Source organism: Podarcis gaigeae (assembly GCF_964106915.1).
Source record: "Podarcis gaigeae genome assembly, chromosome: 1".
Taxonomy (NCBI): Eukaryota; Metazoa; Chordata; class Lepidosauria; order Squamata; family Lacertidae; genus Podarcis; species Podarcis gaigeae.
Window position 1 is genome coordinate 85,560,248 of NC_139678.1, and position 23,383 is coordinate 85,583,630.

Here is a 23,383-nt window from a genome sequence, read left to right on the forward strand (position 1 = left end):
TTAACAAATTATTTCAGTGAAAGTTACTGACACAATTGGGTTTGCTTATTTATTTATTACAACATTTATATCCTACTGTATACTGGTGCCAGGGCACCACTCTGCAGCTGACAGCTTTAAAATTACTGGTTTCATAAAACTCAGGTAGTTAACTTGTCCAAGATGAAATTCATAAAGATGGATACCTACTGGGTAGTGACGGCGGCAAAAGGCACTCCAAAGGCTCTCACGTGCACTCTGTTCCTTTCGCGTCTTAGATATTTCAGAGCAGAGACTTTATGAGCCTTGGCTCAATTAAGCTTTGAATGGAATGCGACAGTTAGAGTCACAGCGGTGCCCCTATCCTTCTCTAAACAGCTCTGCATGATATCCTCACAACAACCTTGTGAGGCAGAGAAAAAGTGATAGGCTGAAGTTCGCACACTTTCCCCCGAGGCTGCTTTTTTTTTTTGCCGCCGCCGCCGCACCTTTAGCAAACTGAACCCGGGTTCAAAGCCACACTCGGACGCACGCTCGTTTGCGATGTCTACACACATGCTTAGAATTGTGCTGACTCATTCCACTTCGGTATCCTGGTTTTAGACTGCGGAGGTACAAACGCGAAGGAGCGGGATCGGGGTGGCGCTGGCCCATGATAAATTTGAAGGCAGCACCTGCCCTCGATCGTCCCACCTTCGCAACCCGCGTCGTGCGCTCTTGCTCGGCAGGAAATAAATAAGAGCAGCGGCCCGGAGCTTGAGCACCTGTGTTGGAACGCGCGGGCGCTAGGACCCAGACGGAATCTGCCTAACAGTGTTGGGGAAAGGCGGCGCTAGGACCCCGGGGGCGCCGATCGGGCCTGCCGCGGCTCCCGAAGCTCGGCTGCGGACGCGCCGCTGCACATTGGCCGAGCCAACCGGGCGGTGGGGAGAGTGGGTGGGCTGGACTGACGAGACCCGAGCAGGCAAGTAGACGTTGGTGGGAGAAGGGGGCAGGCGGGTGGGATGGAGGGGAAGCGAGCGGCGGCGGCCCCTTTGCTGCCTCTTCGCCGGCTGGCAGCCCAGAGAGGCGGCAGGGGGCGGGGGGAACACAGCCCCATGGCTTGATCTCCTCCACCTCCTCCTCCTATGCCCGAGCCCATTGCCAAGCAGCCAGGCCTGTTGCCCATAGTGCGTGGGGTAACAGGCGTAGGCAGCGAGGGTGGGTGCTCAGCACCGTCTCCTCCTCGCTGTGCTCCCCGGGGTGCCCTTGAATCAGGAAGCTGGCGGCTTCTGCCTGGGAAAGTTCACCGCTTGGAAAGTGGGAACACACAGCAGCTGGACCCGGGGAGGGCAGGAATCCAAAGCGCCACTCGAGGGCGCGGAGTGTAGTCATAACAACACGGTGATGATGTGCTATTTTGATATCGTGCATCAGAAAGAACGAATTAAAAAAGCAAAGCAAAACCCACGGAGAGGTGTGGAGGAAGGCATCAGAAATATCCGCTGAGGATATTCATGGAGGAAAAGGCTATATCAGTGGCCCTTAAAAAAAGAAGACAAGTTTCTAGCATTTGGGAAAGTAGCTCAGGGTTTATTTGTGTATTAAAAGCTGTGGGGCAGAGGGAAGATAGCTGAGCAAAAACTTCAGTGCATTGCATCCATTCTAGTAGCACCAGCACTGTAAATTACGGTATGCCAGCCAGCAAATTGATGCAAATATGTTTAATTTGTTAAAAAATTGTCCAAGATTGGTGACTGCTCTCATGCCTGCATAGTGTGTGTGTGTGTGTGTGTGTGTGTGTGGCACCATGTGGTATGTTTACTTCTGCACTTGAATTTTAGCCTGTGAGAACATCATATGCCTGTGGGTTTGCATATATTATATATAATATATTTGCAGACAGCGTTGAAATATAAAGCCAATGTGGCAAAGCAGTGCATTGGACTAGGACCTGTGAGACCATGGTTTGAATCCCCACTTAGCCATGAAGCTCACTGGGGGACCTTAGACCAGACACTCATTCTTAGCCTAACCTATCTCACAGGCTTGTTGTGGAGGAGGAGGAGAATTATGTATGTCACCTTGAAGGGAAGGTGGGATATAAATAAATCAAAAAATAGTAGCCCAAGCATATGTTCTAATTTCCTTGTTTCTTTCATCTGTGTTTCTGCAGCTCCCCAGCCGACAGGATGGTGGTGCTACAGAGCTACTGTGAGGGGAACGATTCCCTGGCACGTGCATGGGCTCAGCAGGGGCTGTACCCCTGTTTCTACTTCACGCTGGTGCCCTCTGTGCAGCTCAGCGTCTGCATCCTCTTGGGGGCCCTGCAATACGCTTGCTATGCCCGGTTCAGCCGCACCATGGAGCCAAAGTATATCCCACGTTCCCGCCTGTACCACATCCAAGTCCTCCTCTCTCTGTTCCTTGCACTGCTGCCCTTTGTCACCTTTCTGTGGCAGGTGTTGGGCATGCAACAGCTTTATGGGTACATGGTGCTGTATGCCTGCCTCTCTGCCGCGAGCTGGACCAGCTCGGTTGGGCTGCTCCACCTGGAACGCACCAGAGTTCTGGCGCAGGACCGGATCAGAGGCCATGGTGCCATCCTCCTCCTTTTTTGGGCTCTGGCTTTTGCAGCCGAGAACCTGGCCTTCATCTCCTGGAACAGCCCACTCTGGTGGTGGGGCTTGGAAAACGCCAACCAGAAGGTAGGTCAACGAGGGTTTGGCAACAGGTAGGAGCGTATATATACAGTAGTACCTCGAGTTACAAATGCCTCAGATTACAATCGCTTCAGGTTGCAAACTCCGCTAACCTGGAAGAGTTACCTTGAGGTGAGAACTTTGCCCTAGGATGAGAATGGAAATCGTGTGCTGGCAGTGCAGCGGCAGCAAGAGGCCCCATTAGCGAAAGCACAGTTTCAGGTTAAGAACAGACCTCCGGAACAAATTAAGTTCGTAACTAGAGGTACCACTGCATCCTGGATTTTTTTGGCAGGGTGGTAGAATATTTGGAGATGGGAGAAGATTAGAACCAAATAAACCTGCTGATTTCAACACTTGCTAGTTGTTGCTCTTAAGTGCCAGCCACTGCTTGGCGCCTTCTTCCCAGCCCATTTTTGCTGAGTCACTGTTGTTTGAGCTACAGAAAACTTTAGACATGAGTGGTGTGTGCTCCTCCCCCTTTCCACACAACCACAACCACACATGCACACACACACAGAGGAGATTGCTGAATAATTTGCAGGGGACTTTGCCCAGTGACTCAGCACAAAGTCCTACCGAAAAGGCTTTCCAGCCACAAGTTGAGATTTCACATTTCTTTACATCGTTAACTAACATCCTTGCCCTCTGGCAATACCCTTTAGCAAGAGACTGGAAAGTAGAGAACTTATTCCATGCCACAGGTTCCATGTAACAATTAGGGCCTGACCACTATTCCCCCACCCCAACTGTACAGCTGAATTGCCCACTGTCTACACACCTGCTTATGGAACTCCTCATATTCCAGGGTTTTCAAAATGTGGCTGAGGTTCATGCGAGTTGTAGTCCAAGCACACCTGGAGGGCACCTGACTGGGGAAGGCTGGCAACAGCTCTCCTCCCAGCCCTACCTGGAGATTCCCAGATGGGTGGGATATAAATAAGCTAGTTAAGCCTAGCTTAACTGTGGTTTGTTGGAACATGTGAATCCAGCGTAGCAGACTAGCCATGATTTGTTCTTTTTGGGTGGTTTGTTTGTTTTTGGCCAACAAACAATGTGAAGACATTTTGCAAGTGGCAGCCTACTTTTTTCATGTCAAGATGTCATCTCGTTGCAGTGATGGGTGTGAAGGCCCCTCACTCTTTATCCACAGAGGAACCAAGAACTCACATTTAGGAGCAAATACCTCCTCCTGCCTAGCCATTCCAGACAGCTTCAGCCTTCTTCTGCCTTTCTACCTCAGTCACATGACCTAACTTCCTCCTGCTGGCCATTTGCCGTAACTGCAGGCATCTTCAAACAGGAACAGGCTTCAGGAAGCAACAGGAAGCAAATTCAGTCAAGCCATTTTCACAATTCTCTAGGGGTCAGGACCATCTATCACCAAATGTTCCTTAAAGCTTCTGGGAGGGATTGTATCCTGGGGTTTTCTGCAAGGAATTAGATTATGTGATATAGGATAATTATCTGTGTTCTAGTTCCAATGTTTTTACGTACTTAACAAGTCTTTGGTCAATTGGCTCAAATCAGGCTTTTGGCTAATGAAATGCCTAAAAAGATTTTAAATAATAAATCAAGTTTAAAAATACCACCCTTGATGGGTGTTTCCCTCTCTCCACTCCAAGCCATTTGACTCTTGGTTTAGACCTTAGAAAGGAAGCACTGCCTGGTTTGTAGCTTTCAGTGGGGAGCAAAGCGGGGCAGGTGGGTCGCTGCGAGACACACATCTGACATGAGATCAACCTCCTCCAGGTACAATTCAGCCTGTGGTTACTGCGCTACTCCTGCACCTTCGCCCTCTTTGCCCTGGGGATAAAGGCCCCAGGGTTGCCCCGAAAACCCTACATGCTGCTGATCAATGAAGATGAACGCGACGTGGAGCACAGTCAGGTAGGTTTCTGTTCTCCTAAACAGCCCAATTCTTCTTCTACGTCTGCCTGTCTCTGTCTATCCTGTTAATTCCACCCCCATGAACCTGTTGCAGGGTGTGCGGGGAGGGAACTAGAATAACATTATTGGTGCCAGAAGCACTACTCTGTTAAGAAGAGCCTGTAGCTGCGGTTTCTCACTTTAAAATAGCTGCCATTTTGAAACAGTATTACAGTTCCACTCCAGGGGCCACTTTCACACCATATATTTAAAGCACTGTGACTATAAGCAGTCATGACTCTCCGCAAAGAATTCTGGGAGCTGTAGTTTATTAAGGGTTCTGAGAGTTGTTGGGAGACCTCTATTCTCTTCCCAGAACTACAGTTCCCAGAGTGGTTTTACAGTCAATCCCTGCATACAGATCAGGAGCTTTTAACCAATGATATGACAGTGAAAAAAGTCAACAGGTGGATGCTGCTTTTGTGGTCCTGGAGCTGCAGTGGGGGTGGGGTGGGGAGCAGCACCTGTTGAATTTATCTGAATTTTAAAGATGTTAAAATCACAGGAGCCTCAGTGGCTAACCTCTGGATGGAAAGAACTGGCAACACTAGAATGCACCTTCAGAGTAGATTGCAGGCTGTAGGGAAAAGTTCACCAAAGGTGTGGTTTGAGGAGGTTTGGAAACAAGTGCGCCTAGCTGGTTCAGTGGCACGAAACTTCCCTGTGAGGTGGAGCACTCAGAGTGCCCTGAGGCAAAACTGTTGACTAACCTTACCAGTGGCCCTTTTTCCATGGACTGTTGGGCTAGTGAGAGATTGAGTACTTGTGTACATTTAGGGCTGTTGTAAAGGTTACAGAGAGGCAAGTTAGATATAGATGTGTCAATATAGTAGGGTGGGATCTGATTTTTTTAGATCAAAATGAATGCCAATCATCTGATGTCCAAGTTGGCCTCTGGGGTACAGACAGATAGTGATCTGGCCCGCTGGGTGGTCCTAAAAGATTCCCCACCGCATTATAGACAAAGATAATACCACAGGGTGAATGAGTTATGGAGCTGAATGTTCATTGCTCCCTTTTACACTGGTGGCTAATGAAGGAAATTTTGCAACTGTGCAAAAGAGCTTTGAGTTCTATCTAATATATATTTTAAATGTTCATTGTTGGAGAATCACTTTTGTTGGTTTAAAAAAAAAGAAAAAGAAAAAAGCTGAAGGTGAATGTGAATAGGCTCCAGCAGGTGGCACTGTGGATATTTCTTGTATATGTTCCCTGCACTAATCAATAAAAAAATTAGAATTTGCTGCCCTTTCCATCAGTGCCGTTTCTGCAACCAGAAAATCTGATCTCTGTGACCTGTATCAATTATGCAATTTAAAGAGATGTTCACAACGTCTTGTATTAATTATCAGTATTAAAAATTAGCTTCTGCAATGTATTTGGGTTTGGGGAGAAAATGTGATTAATTAGGGAAGGGGAACCGTTGGCCCTCTGGGTGTTCTTAGACTCCATCACCCCTTAGCCCCAGCCAACATGGCCAATAGTCAAGGATGATGGGAGTTGTAGTCCAGCAACATATGGAGGACCATAGGTTCCCCACTCCTGCCATAATAAATTGATGGAGGAGGGCAAAACCAACAGCTGTTTGCCATGACCACCAAATCTTGAGGGTCTCCTGGAACATCTAGTTGACCACAGAATGTTATACTAGAAGGACCTTAATCGTCCTTGGAGTAATCTGTAATTTCACTTCTTTTGCTGGAATAGCGGCATTTACTGGTGAGTGTCATTATGTGGTTCAAGTACTGTATTCCTATACTACTATTAACTGCTTGAGAATACTGGGCCTGATTGGAGGTCACTGTAGTCCTAGCGCTGGGGTGGTTCTGCTTCATACAGTAAAATCTGGACACTGTGGACCCTCTGAATATATATTTCATTTCTTAAATTTATATCCTGCTCTTTCTTGTAAAGGAGTCCTATTCAAACATTTTAAAAAAGATTTTGCAACACTGCGCCTTTCTAGTCCTATTTTTTCCTGAACACTTCCTGCACTGAACCCTCAATTTCTGTGACTCTCAAGGTTTTGCTTCCCTTTCCAGTTGTGTTTACTTGAAATGCTCTCTGTGCCCTTTCCTGAGAAGTGACCATAGCCCCCCCCATCTTGCTCAGTTGCCCCCTCCCAGGTGTTGGCTCTCATCTTTGCCCAGATGCCATTTGAATAGGTTGTTGTGGTCCCCTTCCCCAAATATTCCCTGCCAAAAATGAGTCCCCTTCCCCTACTAACTCTCCTTTCTGTGTCTCAGCCCCTGCTTCCAGATGCCAGACAGAATCGCTCCACCTGGAGGGATCTGGGCCGGAAGATAAGCCTCCTCATACAGTACATGTGGCCCAAGGGGAGCTACCCACTGCAGGGGCTGGTGATCGTCTGCCTGATGCTGATGGGGCTGGAGCGTGGCATCAACGTCTTTGTGCCCCTCTACTACAAGTACATTGGTAAGCGGAAAGGGCGGCTTCCAGGGAGGCATGGTGCTGCTGCCCCTAGCAGAGGCAGATGTGCAATGGGAGAGGGCCTAGCATTAATGCCAGGGGTTTCTCTTAGACTGGGGTGTGGGGAGAGGACAGAACCTCTGTTTGGACAAGTATTCTGAATTGACCAAGAGAGGGCGCCCTGATATAGGCATTGGCAAATGTGCAGAGGACTTAGAGGGAAGAGAAGGGGCCAAGGGCAACCTTTGGGGCTGCTTAAAGGGAAAGGGACCCCTGACTGTTAGGTCCAGTCACCGACGACTCTGGGGTTGTGGCGCTCATCTCTCTTTATTGGCTGAGGGAGCTGGCATACAGCTTCTGGGTCATGTGACCAGCATGACTAAGCCGCTTCTGGCGAACCAGAGCAGCGCACGGAAACGCCGTTTACCTTTCTGCCAAAAGCCAGGAGGCCTTTGGCTGGATACAGATATTGCAGCAACTGGAAGCTCTCCAGGGAGCGGGTCCTTATCAAACACTTGTTTCTAAGCACTAGTTTTGGAGGCACTCGCTCAATGTGTAATGTCTGAAGAGGCCCTTAAGCAACCTGGCTCCTTAAGGTCTGCAGAGCCCTTGACACGTTTAAGGGACAGGCTTGGCATGTCCAGCACAGCATGAGGGTTCAGGGCTTCCAAAGCATGCACCACCAGGGGTGAGAGAATGCCCCAGGGCCTGAGGTGGTGCAGAGCAGCTTATACAGATAATAATAATTTTATTATTTATACCCCACATATTGTGCTGAGTTGCCCCAGCCACTCTCCTTGTTGTGGCATGAGGAGAAGCAGTTTTTAAATAGATTCCTTCCCTGGTACTGGAGGCCGACTATCCACATGAGAACAAGCTCTGGTTATTATTATTACTGTTTTAAATACTGGGACAGTGTGCTCAGAGCATGATCTCTTGAGGTGGAGCCAATCATAAGAAGTAAACAGGGCTGTTGAGTCTGTTGTACTGACTGACCACATTGCTCCTAGTTCCTCTTGCCCCTTAGAACTAGGGTGGACAGCCACTGTGGCCCCCCAGACCTCTCTACTTGGCCCTCAGAACTTTTCCCTAGCCGAGCCCCTCACCGGCCCTGTATCACGTCCCAAAGCGTTGTTGCCTTTCTGGAATGTGTCCTTGAACTCTGAGAATGCCTCTTGCTTACCTGGATGGAGGACAGAGAAGGGTATGTGAAGAGAGCGGGCTGCTGTACAAAGCTAAAATTTACATTTGTTGCTCAGCCCACTTTTGCCTCTGGCCCCGCCCAGCACTGGCGTGTGGTCCACGGAAGGTTGTCCAAGAAGAAATGCAGCCCTCAGGCCTTAGAGGCCCCTCAAGCCTTGTGAAGAAGAAAGAGGCAGTGCACTGAGGTTGAGGGTGGGGGGAGTTCTTTGCTGTACCACTTGGGACTGCAGGGATGGAAGTTCTTCTTCTTCTTCTTCTTCTTCTTCTTCTTCTTCTTCTTCTTCTTCTTCATACCCCACCCATCTGGCTGGGTTTCCCCAGCCACTCTGGGTGGCTTACAGCATATCTAAAACATAGCAAAACATCAAATATGAAAAACTTCTCAATACAGGGTTGCCTTCAGATGTCTTCTAAAAGTTATGTAGTTCCTTATCTCCTTGACATCTGAAGGGAAGGTGTTCCACCCCAAGAAGGCCTTCTGCCTGGTCTTATTTTTGAATGGTTTCTCATATAAAAATAGCTGATGACAGAAGAAGGTGAAGGGAGTTGCACCGCCTCTTCCCAATATGCCAGTTAAAAAAATCTGGCACCTCCTCCTGCTTGCAGACTCTAGAATGCTGCCATCTCATTTTTGCAAACTAGGTAGAGCAGGAATTGCTTCTGCCCCTGCGTTTACATTCCTCCATTCGGCCCCATTCTTCTTCAAAGCCTTCTTGTTTCCCTTCCTCTGCCAAGCTTGACTCTCTCTACGCACCTCCAGGATCTCATCCCTGCTCTCCTGTGGCTTCCCTCCCTCCCAGCCCAACCTTCTCCATCAAACTTACATTTTGAACTTTGTACAACAGGATGCAACTTTCCTGTTTAGGAACGCGTTTAATAAGAGTAGGAGACTTGCATTTCCACCTGAATCTGCGAAGTCATATGGCATTAGTTTGGGGGACTGGGAGAAGACTTTGGTACAGGAAGACTTGGGGAATTTAGTGACCCTCTTGGATCTCCCTGAGGCTTCTGCCCTGAGCCCTGTGGTGACCTCCTATCTTGCTTACTCCCAGACTAACTCTGCATTGCGCTTCTGGGGTGGGGGGTGGGGAAGAGGTGGGCAGGCCGTGGAGGAGGGGCGCTGCCTTTGTTAGCAGAAGCCGTTGGTGTGTGCCAGGTTCCCATGCCCCGGTGGGCGGTGCAAGTGCCAGCTCAGGGCAGCTATTGAGAGGTGTCTGAATAGGGGAGGATGGACTCCGGACCTGCCTTTCAGCCCTGACTTTTAGACTTTACAAAGGAGTCATTGCAGGCGGGAGGCATGGAATTGCAAACTGCATACCAAATCGCTCGATGGGAATGGATTCGGGAGTGGGGGACGCTCTCTGCCCTACATGCTAAGTAGCTGCTGAGCAGATATATTCTTCTCCATCCCACCTGGGGGAGATGGGTGCACCCTCCAGATCTCAGCCAGATCGCCTAACCTGCCAGCAACCTCGGCACATTGAGCTGCTGTTTCTGCCATTCCTGGGCCCAAATGCTCTTACCTGCAGCATGAACTTAAGAACGGGCAGGCCATGCTGGTCCAGAGCAGTGCTCCATCTAGCTCTGTGATGGGTGAAGCAGGCCTCTGTCAGGCTGCTACATATGGCCACCAAACCCCAGGTAGCTTTGCTGTGCTTTCCTTCTTGCCGTTTTTTGCCAAGGCATGGAAGGAGGTGCAATGAAGCAGAAGTGGGTGGAGAGATGAAACACCTCCAAGTCTGGGATTCAGTCTGGGAGATCTGGGTTGAAATCCTACCTTTGCCACAGGCCCGTTCTGCGGCTTTAGCTGCCTCCGTGTTGTTCGGCCCCAGTTCGCTGTGTTGCGGAATGGGAACAGCCTACTTCGTAGCTGCGTAGAATAAAATATTGCAAAAGAGTTATTTTAAAATGAAAAGCACCCTGTGGGTGATATGTAATGACAGCAGCGAGGTCTCTGTTCCAGGTTGCCCATCCTCACTGCCTCCCCCCCCCCCGCAAGGATGCCAACCTCTCTCCACGCGTGAGAGTATTTCTACCTGTGCTTGGGAACAGGGTAGCTTAACACTCTCCACCATGTGCTGGGTAAAGCAAGTTGGGATGGGGGAAGGGGATCCTCTCCCCCCCCCCCCCCAATGTAGAGAGAATGAAAGGCAAAGGAGGGGCACTCCCAGATGGGGTCACCCACCCTGCCAGTTAGGATTACCCAGCAAAGTGCCGCTGGCGGGGAGCAAACAAGGAGCCTTTGTGTCCTCTGCCTGGTCTCCCAGCAGCCCAGCAGTGGGGTGGGAGGGGTGGGATCTTTGTGGCTGTGTGGTGCCTTGAAAGAGAATAAAGGAAGCCAGGAGACTCCACCGGTGGTGTCTTTCCCAGCAAAGGATGGGGCAGGATGAGTACGAGGTATGCAAAACAAGGAGGGGGACTATCAGAGGAGAGCTCTGTGTCAGGAGAGCAGGATCCGACCCAAAGTGGGAAGCTTTCAGGCTATAATGCCTGGTGGGGTTTGTCGGGGGGGGGGGTTGGGGCATGAGGAAACCCCAAAGCTGGTGCTTAGAAATCAGGAGGATACAGGAGTGGGAGATGGCCACTTTCTGCTCATCAAGCTGTGTGCTGCCTGTCCATCACAGTCCAAAACTTATGATGAAATCCCCCCCCACCCTAGCCCGATCCAAACAGTTTTGCTCAGGCTTTTGCCCGCAATAATACCTCTTTCCCACCCCTGCCTGTTCTGTGGCAGCCCTGCCTCCTCCTAAGGCAGCAGTGTCCTATAGGCCTGGGCAGCTATGAGATTCAGGGGATGAGACTACAACAGGTAGGTGTTGGGCATTTCCTTGACACTCGTAGATACAGCCATCATTCTCAGGCAGGAACGCAGGGGAGCTAATTGTAGGCATTTTTTTCTTGATCTGCTGAGGTAGCTCTGTCCTTCTCCATCCAGGCCAGCTTTGAGATCTTTGTTGCCTGGGCACAAAGATCAAGTTTCATGATGCTTTCCTCCCAAAAAGAGCAGCATCTCAGTATTTGAGACCTATTGCCTGGGCTCAGTGCCCCACTGTATGACTGTGCATGGCTTGAGACAAAAGCTGGCGTAAAGAGGTGTGCCTTCAGCATTCACCCAAAGCTGTGTAATGAAGATACCAGACTTACCTCTGTGGGGAGGGAGGCGCACAACTTAGGGGCTGCCACAGATAATGCCTTCTCCCTGCCCCCCCCCCCAAGTTTTGAGGTAGGGTGAGAACTTCCATGCATTTACTGCGTGTATAACACAGGGCTCCCATGACGTCTTTGGGGATCAGTTTCTGTGGATAGCATCTTGCTGGAAGCAATGTCAGAGTCTAGACTCAGAATTCTTCTTCTGAGTGTTCCTTCCAGCAGAAGTCTGGAGCGTGTCAACAAGAGACAAGGCCTTTTCAGTGGTGACTCCTCTCCTCATGGAACACTCCCTTCATGGAACACTCTCCCCAAACAGACTTGGCCACATGAATGCCTTTTCAATGCCTGGTAAAACTTTGTTCTTTCCCCAGACATTTCATTCTGCTATTTTTGTGGGCTTTTCCTGGCTAGTTAATTTTAGTAGTGATTATATTTAGACATTTTGTGCTGTAACTTGTCTCGAGACTATTTTGTATGAAGCGGAGTCACCAACATTGCAGCAGAATTAAGGCAAGGGTGGGGAATGTTTTCCAGACCGAGGGCCACTTTCCCTTCTGGGCAACCTTCTAAGGGCCACATCTCGGTGGTGGGTGGTGCCAGGGGCAAAGGTGTGTACAGCAGTGCAGATTGTACCTCTGTACAATAGGCTAGCTTCTACAAACACACACACCCTTCTGTCCTCCATCTGGGCAGCCAAAGCATTATCAGAGCTTAAGGGCACATTCCAGCCAGGCAAAAACACCCAAGGAGGGTGCAAAGCGGATCCAGTATGTGTGTGATATACTGAGAGTGTCTGAGAGCCACGTAGAGAGGCTTGTGGGACTTCATTTGGGCTCTGGGCTACCCCTTTGGTTATGGCCTTCAAAGTGACTATTGTTTCCTGTCCTCCAGTGAACGATCTGACGACAGGGGCTAGTTGGCGTATCCTGCTTCAAACTGTCTGCATCTATGCGGCCCTCAAGTTCCTCCAGGGAGGAGGTGCTGGTGAGTCAGTTGTTGTGCGTACACACCCGCACATGTGCGCTTTGGCTGAGGCTGCTTTGGGATTACCTGTGTCCACCTTCGCCATCTGTTTGTGCTTTCTCTCCATTTTTAGCCTTCCTGCATACTGAGAAAGCAGGTGGTTCCGTTAATCCGTTGTGAGGAGCGTGTGGCCTTTCGGATGATGCTGGACCAGAACTCCCACAGTTCCTGGTCACAGGCCATGCTGACTGGGTCCAACAGCAACCAAAGGGCTACAGGTCCCCCACCCCCGATTTACCCCAAACTTGACATCCTCATGAGCCCTCAGCGTTCAGTAGATCCCATAGGCTTGTTTTTACTCATCAACAGTTCAGAGGGTAGTTGTGCATTAGGTCACAATCACACAACATACATTTAGAGTACATTTGTGTCCCCCCCAAAAAAAGCCTGGGAACTGTAGTTGGCCCCTCAGAGTGAGCACTCCAATTGGAGAACAGCCTTTGCGTGTTGAGGTCCACAAGTCACCCCCCATAGGCCCCTAAGCATAGACCCTTCGACCGTTTTTTGTTTTCTTTTAATTTGCAAACGAATATACTTCTTCATACCCGGGAGTCCCCTGTCTGCTCCCAGGGAGGTATAGTTGGCAGTGGAGAACCAACCGTCCTCAGCTCCAGCCAAAGCAGCCCCTAGAACAGTGACATTCAGAGTGAACTTTGCCTGCGCTCAGGGGTGCTTGAAGGCTCCAAGGCAATAGAAGCCATTTGCCAGATCCTTCTGGGTTACAGTTCTTGTTTAAGGTGACAGCGGTAGGAGGCAGGTTTTCAACTGGAAGCAGAAGACAACCACAGGAGCCAACCCCCGCTCTTCTCTCTCTAGGCTCCACTGGCTTCATTAGCAACATGCGCACTTTCCTGTGGATCCGCGTGCAGCAGTTCACCAGCCGCGAAATCCAGGTCCAGCTCCTCAGGCACCTCCACAGCCTCTCCCTTCGGTGGCACCTCGGTCGCAAGACGGGCGAGGTGCTGCGCAGTGTCGACAGAGGCACTAGCAGCATCAACAACTTGCTCAGGTATGCTTGTGGGCCTGGCTAGTGGAGGGCTCTCCATCACTCCTGGCTCAGGGGTGCCTGCACTCACGTGTTTTCTCCTGGCGATGTTGGTGGCCCTTGCATGCCGTGTGACCTTGCCTATCATGTGACCTGACTTGCCCCCCCCCTTCTATCCCGCAGCTACATTGTCTTCAGCATCTTCCCCACGATAGCCGACATCATAATTGCGATTGTGTATTTCACCACAACCTTCAGTGCCTGGTTCGGCCTTATCATCTTCCTCTGCATGAGCTTTTATCTCGGTGAGTGCTTGCAGCGGGGGGACCCCGGGAGGTAAGGTGGCCAGGGAGAAGGTTTCCACCACTGCAGCTACTCTAGAAACCCATTAGCATGCCTTTCACTTGACAGGTATTTGGGATTGCAGGGAGAAGAGCGGGCCAGGAAGATAAGGGTGGTGAGGGTGGCTTGGACTGGTGGCGTCTTGAGGTGGGCTAAAGTGTCGTCCTGGTCGGATGTGCATTTGTGGAGTGCTGGGCAGCTGTGAGTAAGGTTGTGGGAAAGAGAGAGACGGGATCTGATGGAGGAGACTGTAAGTGTGGGTGGGGTGGTCTTCAATTGTTACATTTGTGCCCAGAAACATATTCCCAAGACTGATACAGTATAGGTGAATTGCATTATCATTTATGAGCAATGTGTTCAGGTAATAAAAAAGATCTTTTGACAATAGCAGCATGCACAAAAGCAAGGCGATAGCTTCTGAGGATCAGCTTCTGCTCTGGTGCTTTATCATAAAAAGCAGCAGTTCATACAGCTGAAGACAATTCACAAGTTTTATCTCAAATACAAATTAGTGTACTGATAGTATTGCTCCTGCAAGGTTAAGTATATACTTTTGGGTGTTAAAAGTTGTGTTACAATCAAACAGATTTTTGTCCTGCATGATGGATTCACCTTAGTGCTCTCCAGTTTATTAGTCATCATAAAAAAAATCTACAAAATACCTGGTGTAAGGCTTAGATTTTATGTTTTAACCTTACTTTTGAATCATTTTCAAGGGGCTATTGAATTATTGCCACAAAATAGCCTGGGTGCTGCCAAAAATCATGCCAACTCATCATTAGCAAGCTCATTGTGGCATGATTAGTTTGGGGTATCTCTGAGGTTACTAAATTGACAGATAAAGTTCCGTTGAAGCAATGGCTTAGGTGTTTCGGCGGATGTGACTGAAAAAATGGTTTCTGTTCATTCTGTGTGGGAATACTCGATGTGTAATCCTGTAAGTTTATATTGACATTTGAGGTGATAATAAATGCTTGAAATGGATCATAATTTCGCTTGTATTTGAGGAACAGTTTTTGTCTGAGTACGCCTCAGTGATTACCCTCTCTTTTTCTCCATAGCTTTGACTATTATAATGACTGAGTGGCGAACAAAGTACCGCCGTGAAATGAATACCCGTGACAATGAAGCCCGTTCCCGAGCTGTTGACTCGCTTCTGAACTTTGAGACGGTACTTAAACCCCCACCCTCGTGAGCCGAGTGTGAGGGAAGAACAAGGAGTAGCAGCAAGCCTTTCTGGGTGGTTTACTGCCTAAAACAACTCAGGCTCCAGGTTTCAGTTGAGTAGAGCAGGACATCTGCCGGCTGATCTGAAGCTGAATCCCCAGGTTGGGTGAATGTCTCTAGTTTGTGGAGGGTTCAAGTGGAGGGGGCCTGGCCTGGCACTGCCTCATCCGTGTCATGATTTTGTTGTAGGTGAAATATTACAATGCCGAGAACTATGAGGCTACCCGCTTCAATGATGCCATTGTCAAGTACCAGGTATGGAAGGACCAGGGTGTGGCAACTGGGCTTGCATCTTCCATTATCTTTGGGGTACACTCTCTGCTCCTCCTCTTCCCTATTTCTGCTCCTCCATGTACATGGTGTATGTGTTTGTATGGCTGGTTGTCTTGCGGTGGAACAGGGGAAGGCAACTGGGTGCAACAACGCTCTGCTTTGTGAAGGTGGGGGGGGGGGTTCAGGGATCTGCTGGGTGCTCTCTGTAGGCCGCAGGATGATTCTGCAGTGGCCCACTTTCTTCTCTCCTCCTGGCAGGTCTCCGAATGGAAAGTCAATGCGTCACTGGCACTGTTGAACCAGACCCAGAATCTAGTGATTGGGGTGGGGCTGCTGGCCGGATCCCTACTGTGTGCTTACTATGTGACCAAGAAGAGGCTCCATGTAAGTCCTTGCCCACTGCAGTGCCAGAGGGGCATAGATGGTGTGGGCATCTCTGAGTACACACATCCCTGTATATTTGTGTGATTTTTATCGTATGTGTGTGCTTTCTATTTGGTTTTAAATTGTATTGCTTTGTATTGTAACCTGCCGTGGGACATTAGGGGGTAGGGTGGGTAATAAATCTTATTACTATTATGAATAATAATACATGGAACTTATAACTAAGAGCCAGGCCACATGTCACTCTTTCTATGTGGAGGCAACAGCATGTGGAGCAGCTGACTACATGGGGCTTCCCTCACTACAGGAAGAGTTTCCATTCTGTTGCCAGCCAGCCCCACAAATCTAGGAGTGGCTTGGGCCTCCTCTACAAAGTGGGATCACTGTGCTTGGAGAAATGGAGAGCCACTCTCCCTGTTGTTACAGCTTCCAGGCAGAGTCCACTGGCCTTCCTGAGGCAAGGGAAGCCTCTGCAGAGGCCCTGAATCTCTTTGTAGAGTGTTCTGACACAGCTTGAACTAGAGACAGACAGACAGACAGACAGACAGACAGAAACAAACAAACAAACAAACAAACAAACAAACAAACAAACAGGGGCACGTGTTTCTCAACACATTTTTTGGGGGGGTATTTGCAGTGTGTTTTTCGGTTCTGTGAAATGCAACAAAGGCAAGTGAGCAGGAGAGAGGCTGCAAGGAGAGCTGTGGAGGCGGACAAGCTTGCGCCACCTAAGAACCCAAGAGTGGAGGTTGCAGGACGTGATCTGGTTAAGTTGTGGGAAGGGAAGGCTGGGGGGGGGGGGACGTAAGAGCCTGGCAGTTTCTCAAAAGTCTTTGTGAAGGGCTAATTAGCCTTTGCTGAATTTCAAAGTTGTGTGGAGACCGAAGGGTCGCAGCGCTCAACCCATGCTGAGAAAAATGGGCAGCCGAGGGTGCAGAAGCTTAAAATGAAACCAAATTGGAGAGCTAGACCTCTCTTTGAGAACAAAAGCAATCACAAGCAAGAGGCAAGGCTGGAAAAGGTTTGTCACCAATTAAGAGATCTAAAGGGGAGTGGTGGGGGGGGAACCTCACCAAATGGGAGCTAGTTTCCACCAACATCAGAAGAAAGAGACCAGCATGTTTTGGGTTTGTACTCCAGATGTGAAAACACACATTCCCACATGGAGTGCACTCCTAATGATGGTGAGGGAACAAGGATGTATATACTGTATATTAAAGTGGGGAGGAGGTAATGGAAGGGATGCAGTATTAGCACATAAGATGAGGGAGCCCTTTCACTCCTAGATCTAAGGCAAGTTGAATATGGATGACAAGAAAACAGAGCTTGGTTAAGTATAAAAGAAATCAATTTGAAAAACAGACTTTGCCTTGGCCGCAGTGCTGGGCTTTATCCTTCAACCTGGCCTGTTTTCCCACTGTATTTGTGGTTTCATGAAGTCCTGCAGATGCAGTACTCTGTCAGGTGCACGTTGGCTCTGAAAACTAGGTTTAGGTCTGAATTGCACAGAGGTTCCACAAACAGCCAGCTCAAACCTGATCTGTAACTGGCCCCGCCTTGCACAAGTGAGTTGAACACAATCTCCCTGGCAGCACAACAACAAGCATCCTATCTTCCTTAGCCGGTTTGTTCCTAGCTCTCATGATTCGTTGGGCCGTGGGAGGAATGTGTGTGTCTGAGTTTGTAGTAGGCTTATAAACCAAAGAGGGGCTTAATGGGGCTTTCGTTAGTCAGAGAGCAAGAATTTATGTGCTGCACAAGTCTTTGACCTTTATCAGCCTTTATCATTCTGCTTCACCAGAATCACCCAACAACCAGCTCCCTCTCGGATGTATGTAGAGTTACTGCTGACTGGGCCCTAATGGCTGTTGGACTTGAGAAGTGTAGTGCAAATCTATCACAATACTCTCAGAAACATACCTTATACCTGAGGGGAAATTGGGCACTGGAGGAGAGAGATTGTGGGGGGTGGAGGTCCAGCTGTGTTACAATAAGTCAGCTACCATTTTAGGTGAGGGATTTCTAATGCAGTTTTGTACAAAGACTTGAAGAGCTGCTGGACTGTTAAAAACAAGATGACAAAGCGCTTCCACACTCTGCCGCAGGGAGACATCATCATTTTGGCTCTGACTTGCATCTCTGTTCCCTCCAGGTGGGCGATTATGTTCTCTTTGGCACATACATCATCCAACTGTACACCCCACTGAACTGGTTTGGCACCTATTACAGGTAACCTACTCCATAGGCTATTTTGTTCTGTAGTGTTGGTTAGGCATTTTGAGAATGCAGAGAGGCGTGTGATGAAATTCGAGGGACTTTGTCCACACACACAGAGATTGCAAAATTGGACAGTGTTACATGAAAGCCTGTTCAGTGCAGCGTCTCCATGCTGTTACCTCCCAGACTGAGGTTTGCCTAACAGTAAAGTACCACCACATACAGGGCTACAAAATCTGTGTCTGAAGGAAACCATAATCCATAGAGAAAACCACTTGTCAAATTATTGTTGTACAGAGGCTGACGAGGTAATGTGAAGCAAACAGAAATGGAGACAAGATGTGAGAAGCCTTAACCAGAAGGAAAAAGGAGCACGTAGACTGGTTTCTGGAACTGAGACTTTACTTTAAACAGCAGATTAAATCAACCAGGCCTGCTATCCCATAAGACAGAAAACTCCCAGGAAATGTATTAACTCTTTACAGATGCATCAAATGCAGGACAGAGCCCTGTTTGAGTTAGGGCATCATAGGCAGAGAACAAGCAAATGTCCATTGCCCCTTAATATTTTGCTTGAAAACTATAAGGAGGATTTCTGAATATGATGAGAACAACGAGCCCCCCCCTTTTTTAAAGTGGGACAGATATATTTCTGAATAGAAACTGAATACCAGAAGAGAAGGGCTATGTAAGATGAAATTTGTACGGTATGGCTGTTTGCACATTACAGTAAAATGGTTCACTGTAAATGCACCTAAGAGGACTCCTTTGCTCCTCCTGACTTGATTCTTGGCTTACATTTTGAACAAATAAGGGATTGCGGTTCATTTTGCTCCACAGTTAGTAAGCCAAGAAGAAACTTTGCCTACAGATCATGGGAATGAAACAAATAATCGTCCCTGGTTTGTTCATAATGGTAAGCCAAGGATTATGGTTTGTTTTGGAGGAGAAAATCTGGTGCCGTTTTGCTTGTGCACAGAAAGTCTTGCTGTGATATGCAAATGTGGCCTGTATCCAGCATGTATTAAATATATTAAAATCATCATCATCATCATCTGACTGGGTTTCCCCAGCCACTCTGAGCAGCTTCCACCATATATAAAAACATAGTAAAACATTAAACCATAAAAAGCTTCCCTATCAGAGCTCCCTTCAGATGTTTCCTAATGTTATATAATTACTCATCTCCTTAACATCTGATGGGAAGGCATTCCATAGGGTGGGCGCCACTAGCAAGAAGGCCCTCTGCCTATGCCAAATGCCAAATAATGAATAGCATATTAAATTCAATACTAAATTGATTTCTCAAAAGCCAAGTCAGTAATGAGCCACATTTCCCTCATACTACTATATTGAGCCAAACTCAAAAGTTTCTCTCATTGGTGCAAAGGTGATCCCTTTTGCATCATCTCTTTACAGCCCTAGCAACAAAGATAGAACACCATAAAGACTAACACAGTCCTAGGAAGTTGAAATAAGACTTGAAATTGAGGCCTGTGTTTAGTAACTGTGTCATGAGACGTTCCCCCACCTCCAAAGAGTTTGGGTTGCCCCTTAGCCTCCCCGTCCTCTGAAGTATGAGAGATGGTTACAAAGGAGGTGTGATATCATTTAGTGTGAACATGTGTTAAAGGTTTGGGAACATTTGCTGGTGGGGGAGGTGTGACAGATGGGGTTTGCTTTCATGCTTGGGGTCTAATTGATTGCCATATTTGGAGTGCAAATACATGGCTTCCCCGGTCCCTTCTCTTTTCTTACCAGAGAAGAGAATTAGACCCACACCCACTTCAGTGACACCTAGCAGGGGGTGCCCAAAGGGCCCAAACCTCAAGTCTTTTGTCCCAAGCACCCCAGATCTCATCCTTATCAGTTTATTTGTATGCTGCTTTCACACAAAACTGCGCCCAAAGTAGCTCAGAACATTATCAAATGAACAATAACGCTAACATTTCAAAATGCATTAGGATAGATAGATAGATAGATAGATAGATAGATAGATAGATGACAGATAAAATATTATATCAGTAAGTACATAACTTCAATCCACATGTAACATTGTATAAAAATGATACATTAACCTAACCTGATTTAATAACGTGAGCTGAGCAACACTGAATAAAACAATATGAATAAACCAACATAATAAAATAATGAACTAAACAAACGTGAGATCTTCAAAAACTTTGCTTACAGCACCACAGCTGGGGGCACTTTCAAAGTGCAGTCCTGGTGAAATGCCCAGTCATTTAAATTTTCTCAGAGGCAGCTTAAATACATATACATTAGCACAGGGGTCAGCAAACTTTTTCAGCAGGGGCCGGTCCACTGTCCCTCAGACCTTGTGGGGGGCCGGACTATATTCTGGAAAAAAAATTAATTGAACGAATTCCTATGCCCCACAAATAATTCAGAGATGCATTTTAAATAAAAGCACACATTCTACTCATGTAAAAACACCAGGCAGGCCCTACAAATAACCCACAGATACATTTTAAATAAAAGGACACATTCTACTCATGTAAAAAACATACTGATTCCCGGACCGTCCGCAGGCCAGATTTAAAAGGCGATTGGGCCGGATCCGGTCCCAGGCCTTAGTTTGCCCACTCATGCATTAACATATGCAAATATTATTCACATTTGTGCCATGCCTCCAAGTGCTTTTTAGTACCTTAAGCAGTGCCCACACTACCTGGCCCTGGGTGGTCCAATGGAATCTTTTTCTTTTTCAGAATGATCCAAAGCTCATTTGTTGACATGGAGAACATGTTTGAGCTCTTCAGCGAGGAGCAAGAAGTGAGTTCAGGCCACATCTATGCTGCTGTGAATAGCTGCTAGCCTATGCTCTCTTAGATACCTCTTCCCTTCCCTCCAGGAATTTAAGGGTTTTTTTTGGAAGTGGCTTCTCTCTGATTGTTCACTGTCTGGACTGGGTGATAAGACAGAAATGGGAATAATGATGCTGAATCCCTGTTGTGCTCAAGCACCAAAATTTAAAGGCCACTGTGTGCTTGGAAAACCAAAGGCAATTGCTCTTCACACAGCTTGCAATTACTTTATGGGGCTCATGCCTTCAGAGTGTTGCTGAGATGGCCATGCCCTTTCAGGGAGTTTGTTTCTCTGACTGCCTGTAATATTTGCAGGGAGGGTTTTTTTTGGCATAACCTCTTGCATGCAAAGCACATCCTCTACCCACTGACCCTAGACTCCCCCCCCCCCTTTCAGGAGCTCCTTTGCTTCTGCACACACTAGTTAGGCCCAAGACCATACATGATGTCACAGATTTGTTTACCTGCAGGTGAAGGACGAACCAGGTGCTGCAGACCTTCGGTTTCTGGCAGGACGTGTGGAATTTGAAAATGTCCATTTTGGCTATGTGGAAGGGTAAGGGGGAAGGTCCAGAGGGCTGGGTGGCTGGCTGGGTGGGTACTGAGTCAGGAAAACAGGGGGTGGAGAAGATAGTAAAGAGATTGTGGTAGGTAACGGGGGGGGGGGGGATGCTCAAAGGATGAAGGAAAATGTGGTGGGCCTCAGCAGAATGTTGGAGATGCTTTTTGTTCACTTTCCTCACAGGAGGGAAGTCCTGCGTGATGTTTCCTTCACAGTGATGCCTGGGCAGACCCTTGCACTGGTAAGGAGAGAGTTTTGCCTAGAATGAACGCCGTTCCCTCTTTTGATTCTGCTACAATGGGAGCAGTGGCAGGTCCCATGGAAGCCCCCCCCCCCCAGTGCTTTTCCCTGCTTACTCATTCCTCCTGCTGGCTGTACCCATATTGACCCTTCCTCACCCCCCTCTCTCTGCCCAGGTGGGACCCTCTGGCTCAGGAAAGAGCACCATCATTCGCCTACTCTTCCGCTTCTACGATGTGTGGGGAGGCTGCATCCGAATTGATGGGCAGGATATCTCCAAGGTAACGAGGCCATTATGTTGTGGCGATAGGAGAGATGGGATTCACCTAACCCGCCCCCTCAGTGGAAGATCTGCACAAAGACTTCTTTCCCTCTCCTCGCCCCCACCCCACCCTCCCCCCTGGAATTAGCTTTGGAGGGTGGTCAGAAGCACCCCAGTACAGTGGGGAGGGGGGAAAGGGGGAGAATAGTTCCATCTGACAAGTAGCAATGCTTGCACAGATGAAATGAATGGAAGAGCACAATGTTGAAATCCTCCCGACGGCTTCATTAGTGAGGTGCCAGAGTCTTCCAGCATGGAATGGAGACAAGGCTCTTGGCATGACGAGTGGGAGGAAGGAGGTGTCATCCAAAGGAACAAGCAGCTGGCATCCTTGGAATCATGTTATTCTGCTTAAAACAAGGAAGGGAAACCTCAGTCCGTGGGGGGGGTGGGCAAATCTGGCCCTGTGCACTTCTCTGTTTGTCCCTCAGAAGTCTCCCCAGGCAACAACCCTTCTCCTCAGGCCATATCCATCACTGTCTTTCACTTTGCACCCTCCATGAGTGTTCTTGCCTGACTGGAATATGTCCTTCGAAGGCTGAGAAGATATTTTTTGGTTGCCTGAATGGATGACACAGAGGGGAGTGTGGGAGTGTGTGGAGAAACTAGAGTATGGTGGAAAGATAACATTTAAATGTGTTGCTCAGCCCACTTGCATCTTTGGCCCAAATTGCCATTTGGCTCCCAAGCTTAAAAAGTTCCCCCACATTGGCCTAAAGGGCTAAAGTAGCCCTTGAATGGCTTTGCCACCTTCCACTTGCGTACACACACTCACTCACTCACTCACTCAGGCGCATACATTTCTCCTTCTGCTCCTCAGGACTTTTCCTGCCCCAGCCCAGATGCTTAATTCCTGGTTTCTGTTGGTTGCCCCCAGCAAAGCAGAGACGTGTGATTCCATTTAGGGACGGATGAAAGAGCTGTGCTGGGGAAGGCACAGCTGCAAACTGCCTCCACCTCTCCTCTGGCCACCCAGGCTCACTGGGGGAACTGCTACAGGATATCTGGGGAGAGTCCTAGGTGCCCCATCTGGGTGCCAGGATTTCATGAGGGTCTGAGGTTGGCGGAGGGGGGGGGAGAGGATTGAAGGGCAGCTGCTCTTTTCATGTCTGCTCCAGCTGCTTGCTGTCTGCTCTTTTGAAATGTGTGGTTCCCCTAGCCTCCCCCACTAGGGTTTTTAATTTTTTTAAAAAACCTATTCTGCAGGGTTCTTATTTTCACTGGTCATTGGAGCAAAATATCTCTAGGAAGCAATGGATGCTGATATGCAGGGTAGATAGCACGGGAAACAAGCATGTAAGAGTGTGGAGGGAAGCTTGAAAGATGCATCCCTTCCCATGTTGTGTGTGCGCACACATTTCTTTTCTCCCTCTGATCAAACCATTCTCCCCCCCACAAACCTCCACCTAATTTCCCAAAAATAGCAAAACATGTTTACCAAAAGCAACAGAAGAGCAGGTGTCCACATCACAAGTGGTGATTTGCTCATTCAAAGTGCCTTCAGCTCTTGGATTAAAAAAACAACTGTGTGACTCTCATTTGCCATCACCTGTCTTTCTCCACATCTCCTATAGTGAGGAAAGCCCCTGACATGATGCTCATCTCAAC

General features: G+C 48.3%; 1 protein-coding gene across 2 annotated transcripts in view; it reads left to right on the plus strand.

Annotated features, from left to right (window-relative positions):
* The first annotated feature begins 469 nt into the window (after nucleotides 1-469).
* ABCB6 (ATP binding cassette subfamily B member 6 (LAN blood group)) overlaps nucleotides 470-23,383 on the plus strand; it is a 28,155-nt gene continuing 5,241 nt past the window's right edge. Inside the window, exons 1-15 of one of the 2 annotated variants that reach the window (XM_083749925.1) lie at nucleotides 470-943; nucleotides 2,135-2,666; nucleotides 4,413-4,550; nucleotides 6,836-7,025; nucleotides 12,264-12,356; nucleotides 13,212-13,404; nucleotides 13,564-13,685; nucleotides 14,784-14,893; nucleotides 15,139-15,204; nucleotides 15,481-15,606; nucleotides 17,759-17,835; nucleotides 20,556-20,619; nucleotides 21,122-21,207; nucleotides 21,397-21,454; nucleotides 21,630-21,734. In XM_083749925.1, coding sequence (XP_083606051.1) covers nucleotides 2,151-2,666; nucleotides 4,413-4,550; nucleotides 6,836-7,025; nucleotides 12,264-12,356; nucleotides 13,212-13,404; nucleotides 13,564-13,685; nucleotides 14,784-14,893; nucleotides 15,139-15,204; nucleotides 15,481-15,606; nucleotides 17,759-17,835; nucleotides 20,556-20,619; nucleotides 21,122-21,207; nucleotides 21,397-21,454; nucleotides 21,630-21,734 — 1,944 coding nt within the window. In that variant the 5' untranslated portion in view covers nucleotides 470-943; nucleotides 2,135-2,150. Of the gene's footprint in view, nucleotides 944-1,627; nucleotides 1,651-2,134; nucleotides 2,667-4,412; nucleotides 4,551-6,835; nucleotides 7,026-12,263; nucleotides 12,357-13,211; nucleotides 13,405-13,563; nucleotides 13,686-14,783; nucleotides 14,894-15,138; nucleotides 15,205-15,480; nucleotides 15,607-17,758; nucleotides 17,836-20,555; nucleotides 20,620-21,121; nucleotides 21,208-21,396; nucleotides 21,455-21,629; nucleotides 21,735-23,383 lie in introns of those variants that run through there. The other variant, XM_083749926.1, reaches the window with a different exon arrangement.